This window comes from Candoia aspera, chromosome 2, assembly GCF_035149785.1.
Source record: "Candoia aspera isolate rCanAsp1 chromosome 2, rCanAsp1.hap2, whole genome shotgun sequence".
NCBI classification, from domain to species: domain Eukaryota; kingdom Metazoa; phylum Chordata; class Lepidosauria; order Squamata; family Boidae; genus Candoia; species Candoia aspera.
The window spans coordinates 262,452,576-262,467,776 of record NC_086154.1 but is presented as its reverse complement, the minus strand read 5'-3'; the positions used below and the strand labels follow the sequence as shown (position 1 = coordinate 262,467,776).

The window sequence follows — 15,201 nt, the reverse complement described above, 5'->3', positions numbered from 1 at the left end:
AATGAAATTTCTAACCCACTTCTCATTGATAAAGCAGTCTCAAAGGTGGAGACACAACCATATTAACCAACTTACTTTTAAACAACAACAACAACAACAACTTCACAAAAAACATTAGAAGGAATTTCCTGATGGAACAGTCTGCATAGGACAGTGATGGAATTTCTCTTGATGGAGGTTTTCAGAAGAGGTGACCTATTAGGGAGCATTTTAGGGAAGATAATGATGACAAGGTACAAATATAATCAAAAAAAGAAGCAAGAAAAAAAAAGACAAAAGCAAGTTGTAAATAAAAAGGAGGTTTTCAGGCAGTGTAAATTTGACAAGAAATCATTTTGAAGTAACATTGATATAAATCTGCATATTAAAATATCTTACATCAGTCTGAAAGTTAAAAGCTATGTTAAAATAAATCAGTATTAAAATTAGATTATTGTTCAGTTTTAACCAGTATGATTTGAATGACAAATTATATACTGAGCAAAAGAAAAATTACAATAAATTATATCTGGTCTGAAAAACCTAAATGTTATAATCTTATGTTAGGAGAAACCCAGATTTATGATGTTGCATGAACTCCTTTGTAAAATGATAATCCAAAACTGGTTTCCACATCAAGTTAAACTCTCTATCACATTTGTTTTTTAAATATTCAGCTAGTTTTGACATTGATACATACTCTCATAACTTAATTTGCCCTTCTTTCATGGAAGGAATTATTTGTGCTTTTCAATAAGAAGCATAGAAAATTCTGGCAGCTGTTATCACGTACAAAGCCAGCTCAGTACATTTTGTAGGAATATAAAGTTTAGTAATATTCAGTAAAAAGATAATGGGCTGAAAAAAAATCTACCTTTAAAATCTGTTTCATTCTATTAGAGTCATATACCACTGGTAAAACATATTTCCTCTAAGTGTAATATTAACTGTAAATCTGATATTTCTCTTCCATTGATATTCTCCTCAATGCCAGCCAATTGCGATGTTCAAATTCTGCATCCATTTCATCATAACCATCCTAAACCGGCGGACTTTCTGAATTGGACTTTACCAGCAGCTTATAAATAAATCTCACTAAATGAACTGACTTTTGTGTGATAAGGTTTTTGTTTTAATTTGATTACATCTCTAACTGTTCCACCTTGTTTTTGTGATTCCTTTAGACCAGTGTTTCTCAACCTTGGCAACTTTAAGACATGTGGACTTCAACTCCCAGAATTCCCTAGCCAGCGTGCACATGTCTTAAAGTTGCCAAGGTTGAGAAATGCTGCTTTAGACTATACTGCTTATTTGTAGATATTGAATCTAGTGGGGTGATTTTGGCCATTCTGAAGAGAGAACCTTAAAGGCCTTTATCTTAACTTCGTTAACAATTGTTAACAAAGTCTTGCAATCTGTATGAATTATTCTTCTTCTACTGGTTAAATTTTTTGGATGGTGTGGGGGAATTTTGCATGGAGCAGGAGACAGGTCCAGGTGTCCAGCAAGGTCCTTTCAATAGTACTATGATTCCATGAACCCCATGTGGGTGTGGAGGAACATACGTTTAGTTCCCAAACAGCTTGAAACCTCATAATCCAGAAGCAAAATCTCCACCAATGGCAGAACAGAAGATGCAGGAGCACAATTTTAACCCAACACTTGGGCAAACAGAAATATTGTCACCAGATGCCAAAACATGACAAGATTTGGTGCCCATTGCAATGGAAAATGATTGCCAAGGAAGGGGATCCTAGCTGGAGCAAATCAATAGCTGCTGGTTTTATATTTATTTAATGCTATACCCCTGGACTTTGAAGAAGCTGGTTAGGAGGAGTATTGATGCCTCTGAACTTTGGTGTCAGAGAAGACTCCTGAGAAGACTGTGGACAGCCAAAAAAACAAACCGATGGATCATCAAACAAATCAACCCAGAGTTCTCACTCAAGGCACAAATGACCAGGCCTAAATTATCCTCCTTTGGACACCTTATGTGAAGACCTTGCTCTCTGGAGAAGGCTCTGATGTTGGGAAAGGTAGAAGGAAAGAGAAGAAGAGGACAACCAGCAGCCAGATGGATGGACTCAGTTACGGTGGCAATGGGGGCACTGTTGGGAGACCCAAAGGACCAGGTTAGGGACAGATCATCATGGAAAAAAATCCATCTATGTAACTGCTAAGAGCTGACAGCAACCTGGTGGCACATAATTAATCAATCAATCAATTCTACACCTTCCCCACCAAATTCTTTGTACTGTTCCTGTGGTTCCTCCTGGAATTGCAGGTGTTTCTCCCCTTCTTTCTCTCTCTCTCTCTCTCTCCTTTTGCATCTTGGTGAGAGCAAATCTCAGTCCAGAAAGGAAAGCCTGGATATCCTTGGCTTATCTTACATGATACACCTAGTTTATCTCATTTAAATAGATAAGTAAATAAAGTCAGAGATAAGTGTACAGTATGATCTGTAATGCAAAGAATCCTTTTGCTGTGTGTGTGTGTCTGTGTGTGTGTGTGTACATACATACATACTGTATACACACACACACACACATGATATATATGAAAGATTTGATAGCTAGATAGCTAGATAGAGATAGGGGTAAGAGGTAGATATCACATCTGCAAAATAAGTGGTGGTTTGTGGGGTTTTTTGCCCATTTCAAAATCAGGGCATTTGATCTGGGCTTGAAAAAGGAGTTGAACATTTTTTCAGGTATGTGAAAAATTTGTGTTGTGTCCTCTTTGGTGCATCCTTTTGCTACCCCAGAAGGATCTACTGAAAGAGCTGATTCATGGTCATATGCTTCCTGGAACAGCTTCCCCCGAAGGAATCTCTGAGGATGGTGGAAACAGCTCTGCCCTGCAAGTCTACTTAAGATGTGTGTCTTCGGGAAGATGCCTTCAAGGTAAGAACCAAGATGCCTCCTTAACTGAAGCTGTAGTGTTAATGAAAAGCTGGAAGTATAGTAACTTCTCAGATTAGGGCAAATGCCTTCTACTGATGTCTCTCTTAATGACATCATTTCCATATCCACTGGAAAAAAGGGTCTCTTGGACTTCATTTCCTCTGGTGCAAGAGAATTCCTGGTCATGGTGACTCAATGGCAGACCACCTTCTGTAAACCCAGAGAGACACAAAACAAGCCAATGACCTCCTCAATGACCATCAATATAAATTTAAGAAAGGCAGCAGGATTTCATTAGGGTAGTATTTAAGAATTACTCCCACGTCCTTCAAAAAAAGTCGATCTCTTAAAGTCACTCCCAAAGTCTGCCCGATGCCCAAAATGTCAAAGTCAACATGTTCAGGAGGACTTTGCCTTCAAAGGAACCAAACATGCAGTTGATGGAGTGATCAAGTCTCAGGAAGAGAGAGGTGGATGACTTAATAGGAGAGGTCACACAATCCAGTACACCTTTCCAACTCCCTTTGGAATACCACTCAATTACAGGGTTTGTGCTTAACCACTGCTTTAAAAACACGTTGTTTGAATGCAGAACAAAAGGTCTATGAGGGCTAAAAATACATGCCATTGCTTTAAGGAATTGGCTTGTTAAAAGAACTCTGAAAGCATCAGCATCTGTTTTCGGTCCTGTGTGGAAGCCTGGAAAGTGATGTGGCTGCTTCAATGGTCAGCACAGAGATAAGGCTTGTGAGAGCTTCAAACCATTTTGCTATCTTTTTCCACGAGTGCGCAGTCCAAGTTTCCATATCTACATAGAATTCCCAAATCCAGATTTCTCTGCTTGACGTTTCCTTAACCTACCACCCCAACTTAGGACTCAATTCTGTCACCAGCCAAGATGAGATTGATGTAATACTGCTTTTAGCCCAATTATCTCCTGACTCCAAAGATCAGGCTGTGCAGCTGGTGGCCTTCACATGTGCTAAGTTGTACTTCCCATAAATCCTAAGAGGATGGGCAATGAGGATGGTCCAGTGACTCTTCTAGAAGGAGAGGTGGGGATAACTGCATGCTTTAGCCTTGAGAAGAGAAGACTGGAGATGGGTGAGATATGATACCACTTTTCAACAACCTGATGGAATGTCACACAGAGATGAATGCCCGGAACTGTCCTCTATCATCTCAGTGGAAAAGATGGAATGACCCTTTGACAGCAAGGGATTCTACTAGAATGTTAAGAAAAATATCCTAAAGATAAGAGCATTGACCAGAGGAACAGGTCTTCATAGATAGAGATTATCATTATTGGATGTGTTCAAGCAGAGGCAGAAGATCCATCTGCTTATATTTTGATTCCTGCACTGAGCAGGGGGTGTGATTCTATAATTCTGTGCTGACTAGAGATGATGGGAATGGTGGCCATTGGAAGGGACTGGCTAATATCGATTACACTCATATTGATGACAGAGATGGGAAATCACAGCCCTATAGATATTCAGTCACTTCTAGTACACATGTTGAAAGTCCACTTCAGCAATGTCTGAAAGGGTCTTGGTTGCCCACCTCAGCTTTCTGGTTTTAGATCACCATCTGCTTGGGCCAAAGTCTTCAAACCTTTCAGATTTGGCTCTAGAATTGAACTAATTCTACGTGGAACCTGGGATCTACTTTTAATTTGCTCCTATGTGGTGGGAAATGTAAGGGTCTATACTTAGGCAGGAAAAACCAGATGCACAAGTACAAAATAGGCAGTACCTGGATCAACAGTAGTGCCTATGGAGGGATCTGGGTGTCCTGGTGACCACCACTTTAGTACAAGCCAGCAGTGTGCGGCAGCCACCAAAACGGCCAATGCAGGCCTGGGCAGCATCAACAGAGGGATAGTATCAAGATCATGGGAAGTGATGGTACTGCTCTGTACTGCACTGGTGAGGCCACAATTGGAATACTGCATCCAGTTCTGGTCACCACAATACAAAAAAGACGCTGAGGCCCTAGAAAGGGTGCGGAGAAGAGCAGCAAAGACAATCAAGGGTCTGGAGGCTCAATCCTATGAAAAATGGCTAAAGGAACTAGGTATGTTTAGCTTAAATGAGAAGAAGATTGAGGGGAGTCATGATAGCCATCTTCCTGTACTTGAAAGGCTGCCACAGGGAAGAGGGTGTCGACTTATTCTCCATAGCACCTGAGGGTAGGACAAGAAGCCATGGGTGGAAGGTCATCAGAGGGAGATCCAACCTGGAAATAAGGAGGAATTTCCTGACAGTGAGAACTATGGAGCAGTGGAACAGCTGGCCTACTGGGGTTGTAAGTGCTCCCTCTCTGGAGGTTTTCAAGAAAAGATTGCACAGCCATTTGTCTGAGATGGTATGAGGACTCTTGCCTTGGGCAGGGGGTTGGACTAGAAGACCTCTGAGGTCCCTTCCAACCCTACGATTCTATGATTCTATATGCAAAACTTATTTCAGTTCTCCTTAGATCCTCCCTAGTTCTCTCCTCTTATTTTACACTCCCTTTCTACTTCCATTTTACTGGTATGACCCAAACGAGTGAGCAGAGTGAGGGACTTTAGGGAGAGGCGTTCTATCACCCCCATTCTGCAAGCGGCCAAAACAACTGGGGGACAGCAGGGCTGTCTTTTTAAGAACAGGCTCTGCAAGGTCAAGATTAAAACAAATAAATATATAATTGAGTGCTCCCACATCACTTTCTGCCTAAATCCAATTTAAATCATTCTCCCCAAGCCTAATCTATATCCATAATTATATCATTTGGTACAACAAGCTTGTGAGAGGTTTCACAAAATTTATGTAGATTAAAATTCATGGGTGCCATACTACCGATTCTGTATTATGAAGATTGATTAGGACAGCTGATGCAGTGATTAAAGGAGTGTGCATTTACTGTTGCAATTAATTAGGCATTCAGACACAACAATAACTACAATAACTGAAAGAATGCGCTGAGCTGGCATTCTTGGCTTGGGGGCGGGGGTCTCTCTGCTGCTTTGACAAGGATTCTGACTTGATGGAAGGGTCATGAAAAGGGGGTTTGCAGGCTGTCCCATTCCTTCTTTTAGCCCCCGCTCAGAGCTTTTCGCTCTGAAAGGCCAAGGGTTTTTACCTTCAACCCTTCACATTGATGGAAGCAACCTTGTTATGCATCAGATGCTGCAACCAGTGATGGAGACAAAATGTGGGGCTAGGCTGGACTCTAAATCTGGGTCCAAATGTGGCGGTGCCTCCGTGGCCACTTGACTGGGATTCAGGCGCTGGGTGATCGCCTTGCAACTACAACATTGCAGCGTCCCATGGTCACATGGCCACCACTTGCAACCTTCGCTGCCAGCTTCCCACAAGCAAAGTCAACGGGGAAGCTGGCAGGAGGTGGCAAATGGCAACCACATGACATGGCGCTCAACAGTGCAGGATTTGCTTAATGACAGCAACCAGAAGTGCTGAAATTACTCTTGCTAAGCATCAGGGTCATATGAGATCGCACTTTACAACTGCATCACTTAGTAATGGAGTAGCCAGTCCCAGTTACCATTGGTAAGCGAGGACTACCTCTATTGCCAAGACTATACCTGATCCTTCTCCAGAGTAGTGCTTCTAAGCCCCAAATCCCCCATTTCGTATCTGCCATCTTGTTCTGCCCAGCCCAGTTGTCCAATCAGATTGCAATCTTGTTCTGTCATCCAGGGTATTGACCAGACCTCTCAGTTTTGTGCATATTTGGTTAAGCATTGTCTCTGATTATTACTCTGTTCCAGGTTGCTGTTGGTATTTCTTTGTTTTTCCAAGGACCAAGCCACTATGTTACTATGGTAACAAATCACTCTGGCAGGGAGAACTGGTCAAACTTAAGTATCCTTAGTTTTGGGTGTGAAAAGGCATGACCATATAAGGTAAAGGACCTCCTGATTTGCCTGGAGGGCAGCTTGCCTGGGCTAGTTACTAGTTTCAGTTTCCTTTGCACACAGCCTTCCTCCCAGTCCTCTCTGAGGACCTGTGAATGCATAAGCTTGTAAATATGTTTGTGTAAGAAGCTTTCTGTAAATACATTTATTTTTATAGAAATGCCTGGTATGTGATTTTTCTGATCTCTTAGGCCAAATGCTTTCCAGCGCTCTGCCACAGTTGGCACTATTAAAGGCTCTCATACTTCAGGACCTGGATATCTGCAAGATGCCACCTCTCAGTGATTCGGGCCCATCTTTGAGATGAGGAGGTTCCCTCTGGATCTTGATCCTTTGGGAATGCCGTCTGCAGGGATCCCATAGTAGGGCCACTTCCCTCTGCTGCCCCCTTCTCTGAAACTTCATTTTCCCCAATATCAGAAGAACTCTGATCTTTTTGTAAAGCAATTAAGATGTGTTTGTTCATTGGGACTTTGGGATTGAAAAGGCCGTTTCCCTCTCTGCCATTATAAGAGTTAGGGCTGGCATTTGAGTATATTGTTGTATCTTTTTTGTTTTTAACCTTATTAACCTTGCTGAAGATCTGTAAGCTGCTCCAAGTCAGACATGATTGGGGCAGCATATAAGCCTAGTGAAATAATAAACAAACAAATAAATAAGGAAGAACATCATATACCACTGAAGAAGATTTCTCTGTCTTTTTTCCTTTAACGGAAGAGAGCAGGAGAGCATTTGGCCAACGCTGTTTGGTTTTAGAACAAAAACATTTTTGGGGGGAAGAAGGAATTGGCAAACCACTTCTGCAGAGCTGTTAGAAAGCAAAAGAGAAAGGTCCACACATTCATCAGGAGCTGAGGGACTCCTCATTTTCTCATCCTTCACAGCTGGCAGGATTTAGCCAACCTTGGATAATCTTGAAAAGCTAAGCAGGGTTGAACCTGTTTAGTACTGAAATGGGAGACTGCTGTAGGCTAAAGAGGGAAGTCAAATGACATTGCAGAAGATGATGGTGGAAACTACTTCTATGCTCCTGCAAATAAAATTCCATGGATGAATTCATAAAGTTATCAGGAGTTCAGCTCAGCTCCTGGGAGCCATTGGAACTGGTTGTTCCAAATTGGTGAGCTGGTTTGGAAATTTGGGGTGATGTAGTATATTATTAATCTTTCTTATTCTGATTAAAAAGCCAATGCATCTTCAAAAATAGATGGGCAAGGACACAGAATCACATAAGCCCTGGATCCAAGTGTTGGGTTAGACCCAGAAGAAAGAAATCCCTAAGGCCACCTGTTCTGTCCTACCTGGGTAGGGATGGATGCCGTTGGCAAAGACGGCTTCTGCTGCAGGTTGCCCATTCGCTTGTGGCGGGAGACCAGTGAAACCATTCACCCCAATGGGAGAGGGGATGCTAGGCACAGCTGGTGCAGTGATGCCTGGAGGCGTGCTGCCACCTAGAGGGCGGGAGAGTAAATGCAGAGTGTCAGTCAATTGCAGTCATTGGTCAAGTAGATGAATCAATCACATATAGAAAACATTTCAAAGTGGTCTACTGTATATCAAGGCTTTGCTACTACAAATTGGGATCACCCTCCTGTTGTCCCCCACAACAACCCCGTGAGGTGAGGACTGTGAGAAGGACTGGCCCTGTGAGCTTCCGGAGCTGAGGGTGGATTTGAACCTGGTGTCCCAGGTCCGACACCTTCCTTACTACATCACAAGGGCTCTCAACCTCCCACACCAGAGCTCCAGTTGCTGGAGCAAGGTTGATTGTGCTTAGCAGGGCAGGGTCCTTGAGCAAGCTTCCCAATATTAGATCAAGGCTGAAAAGTGAGCCACTCCTTGCTTCTGTCATTGGACCAGGTGGTTGCTTCACTGTGATCTCCAGCAGGACCTTCTGCATATATGCTGAAAGTGATGCTGTCAAAGTGGCCAGGCTTCTTCACTGGAAGAGGTGGCACCACTCCGCAGATCTGACAATGAGGACTGGCCTCAGTGGTGTTGGGTGTTGGTGTTGGTAGTCATAATGGGCAAGTTGGCAATGAAGCTCCCCCCCATGTTTGAAAGGGCTAAGGCTTGCATTGCGACATTCCACCTGCCCACTTGGCTGTTTTGATGCTGCTGACTGGCCTATGATGCTCTTCTGGTCCTTACCTGAGGTGGGTGTCATGGGGGTGGCAGCCAGCCCGTTCATGTTGAGTGCGGCCATCTGCTGCATCTGAGCTGCTGCGAAGGCTGCCATGGGATTTAGGTAGCCGCCTTGTGCCACAGAGGCCATGATGGCGGCCTGTTGCTGCATCAGCTGGAACAAAGAGAACAGGGCAAAAATATCACGCATTCACTGGCAGAGCAGCCTGGGGACAGAGGACGGCACCCGGATGCTCCCAACCTTTCTTTCCAGTACTGTGGTGGATGTTCACACCTCTTCCTCTGGGAAAGGGAGCTGTTAACCCAGTCCCGAGGGACCAAGCATGGAAGGAGGAGGGGGAGGGGGAGGGGGAGGAAGATGGGAAGTGACCATCAACAGCAAGGAAGGGTCTGCTCAGACTCAAGGGGGACTGAAACTCATGGCGTAAACTTACTATGGACCACACTGGTGAACAATCAGAACACAGGGGCATGAGCCAAGAATGAAGGCTCTCTAGAGAAGAGCTTTTCTGTGTTGGCCTTCCCACCTTATGCCTGGAGGTATTGTAGTACAAGTGCTGCTTCTCTCTTTATAGGGGCCAGACCTGTCCTCCCATTTTAAAAATACCGTAAATAGAAAGAAGGAGCAGCTTCCTGACTTCACTGATCCCTCGTTAGGCCTGGGGGAGGGTTGGGAAGCAAAGCAATGCGTGCTGGAGAGGGAGGAAGAGATGCGGACCCCCCCGTCCCCTCCTTGGGGTACCAGAGCATTTCTCTAGGAGCCTGGTCCTCACAAAGCCACCACCAACAACAGAAATGCCACTATGGACCATTCCCTTCGCTTCCAGCCTCAGCCAAGGTTCATTTTAAAACTGGGGCCATTTTAAAGGAGGGATTATGGGGCGCTTTTCTGGGATGACTCTCCAAGATGATGCCCAAATGAAAAGGAGGCTGGAGATTCAGGCCTTGTCATAGCTGTGCAGGTGTGAGAAGGCAGGCAGGCATGGGTGGGTGATCCAGAATGATGGAACGCAGCTCCCCTGCTCACCCTTTTAGGGACAATGAAAGGTATGACTTCTTTGTAGCTGTTCCCTTTATCTTCCCGCCAGATTAAGATTCTACAGATCTGGATTCAAATGCCAACTCATTTCACAGGGTTATTTGCCTTGAAAAGCCCTTTCTTCTCTCAGTCTTGCTAGTCTGACTACACGCATACAACGTACTTGACTCACCAAATTTAACTTGCAGAAATCAATTCTTTTTCTAGGTTCTCACGAAACAAAGGGCCATAAACTAATAGAATGGGCTATGTTGGCCCCACATGCTAAGCCACAAAAAACGACACCAAGGTTAACATATTATACATCTGCAGCTGCTTGGTCTTTATCTGATCCTGGTTAAGCATGTTTTGTGGATGTGGCCATTGTGAACTGGGGCAAAAGGATAAACTCCTGCTGTTTCCTCTCCCTGTCCCAAGGACCGTGGCTTGCTATGGCATCAAGATGTCACCCCATGACCAAATCTGATTGTGGCGGTTGTGGAACAATCACCACATCACAATCTGTCTGACACCATGTGGGCTGAGTTCACACAAGACACTTAAACACAAGCGGGGTCAATAAAACACATTTACTGGCTTTATGAAATATGCCATGCCCACTCCAAAACAATTTGAAGCCATCAGCTGTGTCGTAGCCTCAAGGGATGGCCTGATTCACCCCTCTGGTTAGATCATGGTTGAATTCCTACAACCTAGCAGGTGTGTGAGTCCAGTTTCAATGTTCCTGAGGGGTGCTATGCCTTGCCCATGTCCATAGGAGTTCAGCCCTAACCATGAGGACATCAAAATATGATATGGGCTTTTGAACATTGTGTTGCTCCTCAGTAAGGCAAGAATGTATGGGATGGAGTTTGCATGGTGACATCAAGAAGGATGTTCCATCACTTGCAGCTCCTCATGGATGTCTATCCTAGTTCACACTCCTAATCACATTTTCCCCTTCAGATTTTTCACATGGCCCCAGTATCTGAAGATTGTCTATAGATTGTATGTGTGTGTGCCTTTGAGTCAGTTTTTGACTCCTGGTGACTGCCTGGACTAGTCCCTGCAGTTTTCTTGGCAAGGTTTTTCAGAAGTGGTTTGCCATTGCCTCCTTCCTAGGGCTGAGAGAGAGTGACTGGCCCAGGGACACCCAGCTGGCTTTGTGCCTAAGGCGGGACTAGAATTCAGTCTCCCAGTTTCTAGCCTGGTGCCTTAACTACTACGCCAAACTGTCTCTCTCCTATAGATTAGTCACAGTGGAAAAGACTCTATATTGTTTCCAGCAACTGCAAGAACAGGCAGGTGGATAATCGTTGCTGGGGAACACGAGTGTTGCAATGGAGGCATGAAAATTGCTTATTGTCGTTTCCATGTCATTGGTCACTTGGAGCTGCTTATTACTCTGTTCCATCCCACTTTGAATCATTATCATTCATTGCTGTTGTTTTCCTTATGAGACAAGGCTACACGTTGGGAACTGTTTAGCTGAGAAAAAAGGATGATGGAAGGAGGACACGATGGAGGTGGAACAGAGAAGGCATGGCATGAAGGAAGTGGACAGGAAGACATGTTTCCCCTCTCTCCAACGCTAGGTCCAGAGGCCAACCAACGAAGCTGATTGGAAAAGGAGTTCAGAGCTGAGAAAAGGAAGCAGTTCTTCACCGGCATGCGATTCATCTGTGAAGTTCATTACCACAAGATGTGGAGATGGTTGCTACCTTGGATGGCTTTAAAGGGGATTGGGTAAATTCATGGAGGACAGGTCCACCAAGTGCTACTGGTCTTGGAGACTCCATGTTACCTCTGCGCAGTCCAGATATAGGGAAGTATTGGTGGAAAAGGCATGTCTCCTGCTTGTGAGCAGCAAAAGAGGCATATTGTTGGCCCCAAAGAGATACAAAATCCTGAAGTAACATGACCCTTGGCCTGAAAGAGCTGGGGTGTCCTTATGTTCTTATTCATGTACATCTTTCCCCAGCAAATTAAACCCTACATGTATGCTGTTTTTAAATAGAATTTCCCCAAATACATGTTTTTTTGGGGGGGGATGTACCAATATACACTGCTTTCTATGAAAGTTTGGATCTGAGAACAACAGATACTGTTATGGCGTGCAGATTGGTATGATCTAATCTACATTACACCGGTTCACTTGCACAAAACAGTTTTCTTTCACTGCTTTATGTCTGTGGTAAACTTCTGCTCCGGTTCTGCAGGTTTATTCTTGTGTCCTGAAGGATCTAGGCAGAGCTAAATGCAATTCTGGTCTGTTCCTATCCTTCTTACATTCCCTGCTGGCAAATTTCACATCCTCCAACTTCTGCCCGGACAGAAATAGCTGCGCTGAGTTTCCCAACGTAAATATTCCTTGTGATGGCGCCCCCATGTGGTGAATCTTGACATTTTCTGACTCAGAAAGCCGGTGTTCTCAACAATTTCAATTCTATGGGGTAGAGCCCATGTGCTTAGGCATATGGTGTGCGCCTGCATGCGTGTGTGTGGGCAGGCACCTTCATTAGAAGTGTGGAATTCATCTGCTGATATTCTCTAAGAATGTTTGGGAAGTGGGTCTTAGCTGGTCTTAAACGTAGATCTATAATGGGACTGCAAGCCAATTTGTACTTGCAAAACCTGTTTGCTGTATGTACCATCCTAGCAAAGGCCTGTTCTTTGATATGGAACTTATTTAAATTGGGCACTGGCTGTTTCTATCAGGGCTTTAAATTCTCTGTCTCAGCAGGCCCTGGATCTTGCCAAAAAGAGGGATGTAGGGAAGCAAGCAACCCAACACCGTTGCTAAAGACCATGAACTCTCTGTTCAACCTGACCTTGATACCACCTTTGCCCTCTGAACATGTAACAGAAACCCAAGGATGCCTCTTTTAATGGGGATGACAGCCCTGCCAGACTATGTATCTTCTAAAAATGGAACTTTACTTTTTTGCCCTTTCAGAATTATGATTTTGTCCTCATGTGCAAATGTATGCAGACTTAATGTGCTCATTAATAACTTATTTGCCTGAAATGCATGCAATTAATTAACTAAGATTTCTTTAACCGAATGACAGTTTGAAAGAGAGAGTGCTCGGCTCAAGGGAGGCCAAAAGAAAAGGTGATTCCTGCAAATGTCCTAGGCAGTTGGGATGATTTTAGTGGCGATCTGCCACTCGACCCAAGGCTGGCCTTAGCTTTTCAAGTGATCATAGAGATGGGGAATGGTAAGAAGGTGCGGGAGTGCAGAGCTGTCCTAGCATTAACCCGGCCTGCTTTCCTGAGTGTAAACATTTTTATGATATCTTCTTGCTCAGAGTGTTTTTCACAATTAATGGAGATCATCCAAAATGCTACTATTAGAAATACTTCCTTCCTTCCTTCCTTCCTTCCTTCCTTCCTTCCTTCCTTCCTTCCTTCCTTCCTTCCTTCCTTCCTTCCTTCATTATTCTATTCTTCATTCCAGTCAGACCACACCTAGAAGTCTGCAGCCATTCCTGGGCACATTTTAGGACAAACTGGAGCATGTCCAGAGGACAGCAAACAAAATCAGGACTGGTTAGGGGGAAAAAAAAACTTACAAGGAATATTTTAAAGCATCAAGTATGTTTAGCCTGGACTGCAGGGAAACACAATAGCTGACTTCAGGTATCTGAAGGACAGTCACATTGAAGATGGGCAGAATTGTTCAGAGTTGTGCCAGGAGATGGGGCAAGAAACAATGGCAGATTTTGCCTGAAGATCAGAAAACATCTCCTGAGGGTGAGATGTTCAGCAATGGAATAGGAAGTCTTGAGAGATGAAGATTCTCCACCCATGGAGGTTTGAAACAAAAGCTGGTTGACCATCCCTTGGGGATGCTGTGATAGTGGAATTTTTGCCTTGGATAGGAGGTCGGACTAGATCTCCAAGATCATTCCCAACTGTTGCATTTTATGATTTTGTAATTTCCCTTCTTCATTTTTTGTGGGACTAAAGTAGAGTCCAGTCAGGAACTAGAGCAGCATCCCCCCTCCGAACCAAAATGGGGAAATGAATTACACAGCTTCATTTCTGGTGTATCACCACCTTTGACTAATGATCGGGAAATGGGAACACAGGATACATTGCCTCAGCCTGCTTGCTTTCCTTCCTGCAAATATTCATGATCGCCAAGGAAAGAATATGCCACCCCCAAGGGTGTCTGCAAGGGGAGGGGGCAAGAAAGTCAAGATGGCAGCTGTGATCACATGACCAAAGCCCCACCCCTTTTTAACATTCAAAAGTTGTGCCCACCCCAGTGACTTTTTGGGAACCCCCTGGAGATGCCCCTGGCCAAATGCTGAGCATAGAGAGGTCATGAGAGGTCCTTAGAAGTGTTTGAAATGCAAGTAGGAAAGAAAGAAAGTAGGAAAGTAGAAAAGAAAGAAAGAAAGAAAGAAAGAAAGAAAGAAAGAAAGAAAGAAAGAAAGAAAGAAAGAGCTGGACTTTCATATGATTTCCAGAATCTCTGGGTGTCAAGGTGCAGCTTCCTGTTTGATTGTTAATTACCCTTTCTTACTACATGCCGTGCAAGACACTTTCACATTTTAATTAGTGATGTACTGTTCTTTGTAATTACTGATGGAGTGATTAGAAGTCCTTTTCTGTTGCTGCACAATACCAGCCCTCTCTTCTGCCTTTAAAGGGCCCTCCTGTTCATCTGGCATTCATGGAAGGAATTGTCCAGATTGATGAGCAGGTGATTTTATAAAATGCCCCAATGAAAGGTGGTGGGTGGTGGTGGGGGCTAGGAGGGGAGGGCAGGAAATGCATTTGTTTTTAAGAGATGGGGGTCAGTGTAGCCACTGAGCATCTGAACCCAGAAATGATATCAAGTGGAAGAGACCATTGTATGGGAGAATGTCTCATTTGGGGGGGTTGAAATCTCCTACATTTGGTTGGTGGCATTTCTAGTGGCAGCAGCTAAGAACAGGAGCTAGATCTAAAACTTGGGGTCTACAGGGATGATTTGCAACCCTTTGGAGCTGGTGGGCTCATTTGGGATTTTTTTTATGGGTCATGGGCACTCTCACCACATGGCCAGGATGTAGGGGAGAGACTGGCACCTACAACAGAGAGATACAGAAAACAGAGATCTTTATGGCTTCTTAGAGGTCATCTGAACTTTTGCAGCCCAGATCTGACAGCCATCTTTATGTCCCAGCTGGCCTTCTAAGTAGATGGGAATACTTTTAAAGAAAGCATTGGGCTCATCCTCCTGC

General features: G+C 44.1%; 1 protein-coding gene across 1 annotated transcript in view; it reads right to left on the bottom strand.

The window, feature by feature from the left end:
* The window catches only part of LOC134491856 (CUGBP Elav-like family member 4), an 88,958-nt gene that overhangs the window by 50,702 nt on the left and 23,055 nt on the right, over positions 1-15,201 (bottom strand). The window contains exons 4-5 of the mRNA XM_063295881.1: positions 8,953-9,091; positions 8,103-8,252 (exon numbers count right to left, since the gene is read on the bottom strand). Coding sequence (XP_063151951.1) covers positions 8,103-8,252; positions 8,953-9,091 — 289 coding nt within the window. The remainder of the gene's footprint in view (positions 1-8,102; positions 8,253-8,952; positions 9,092-15,201) is intronic.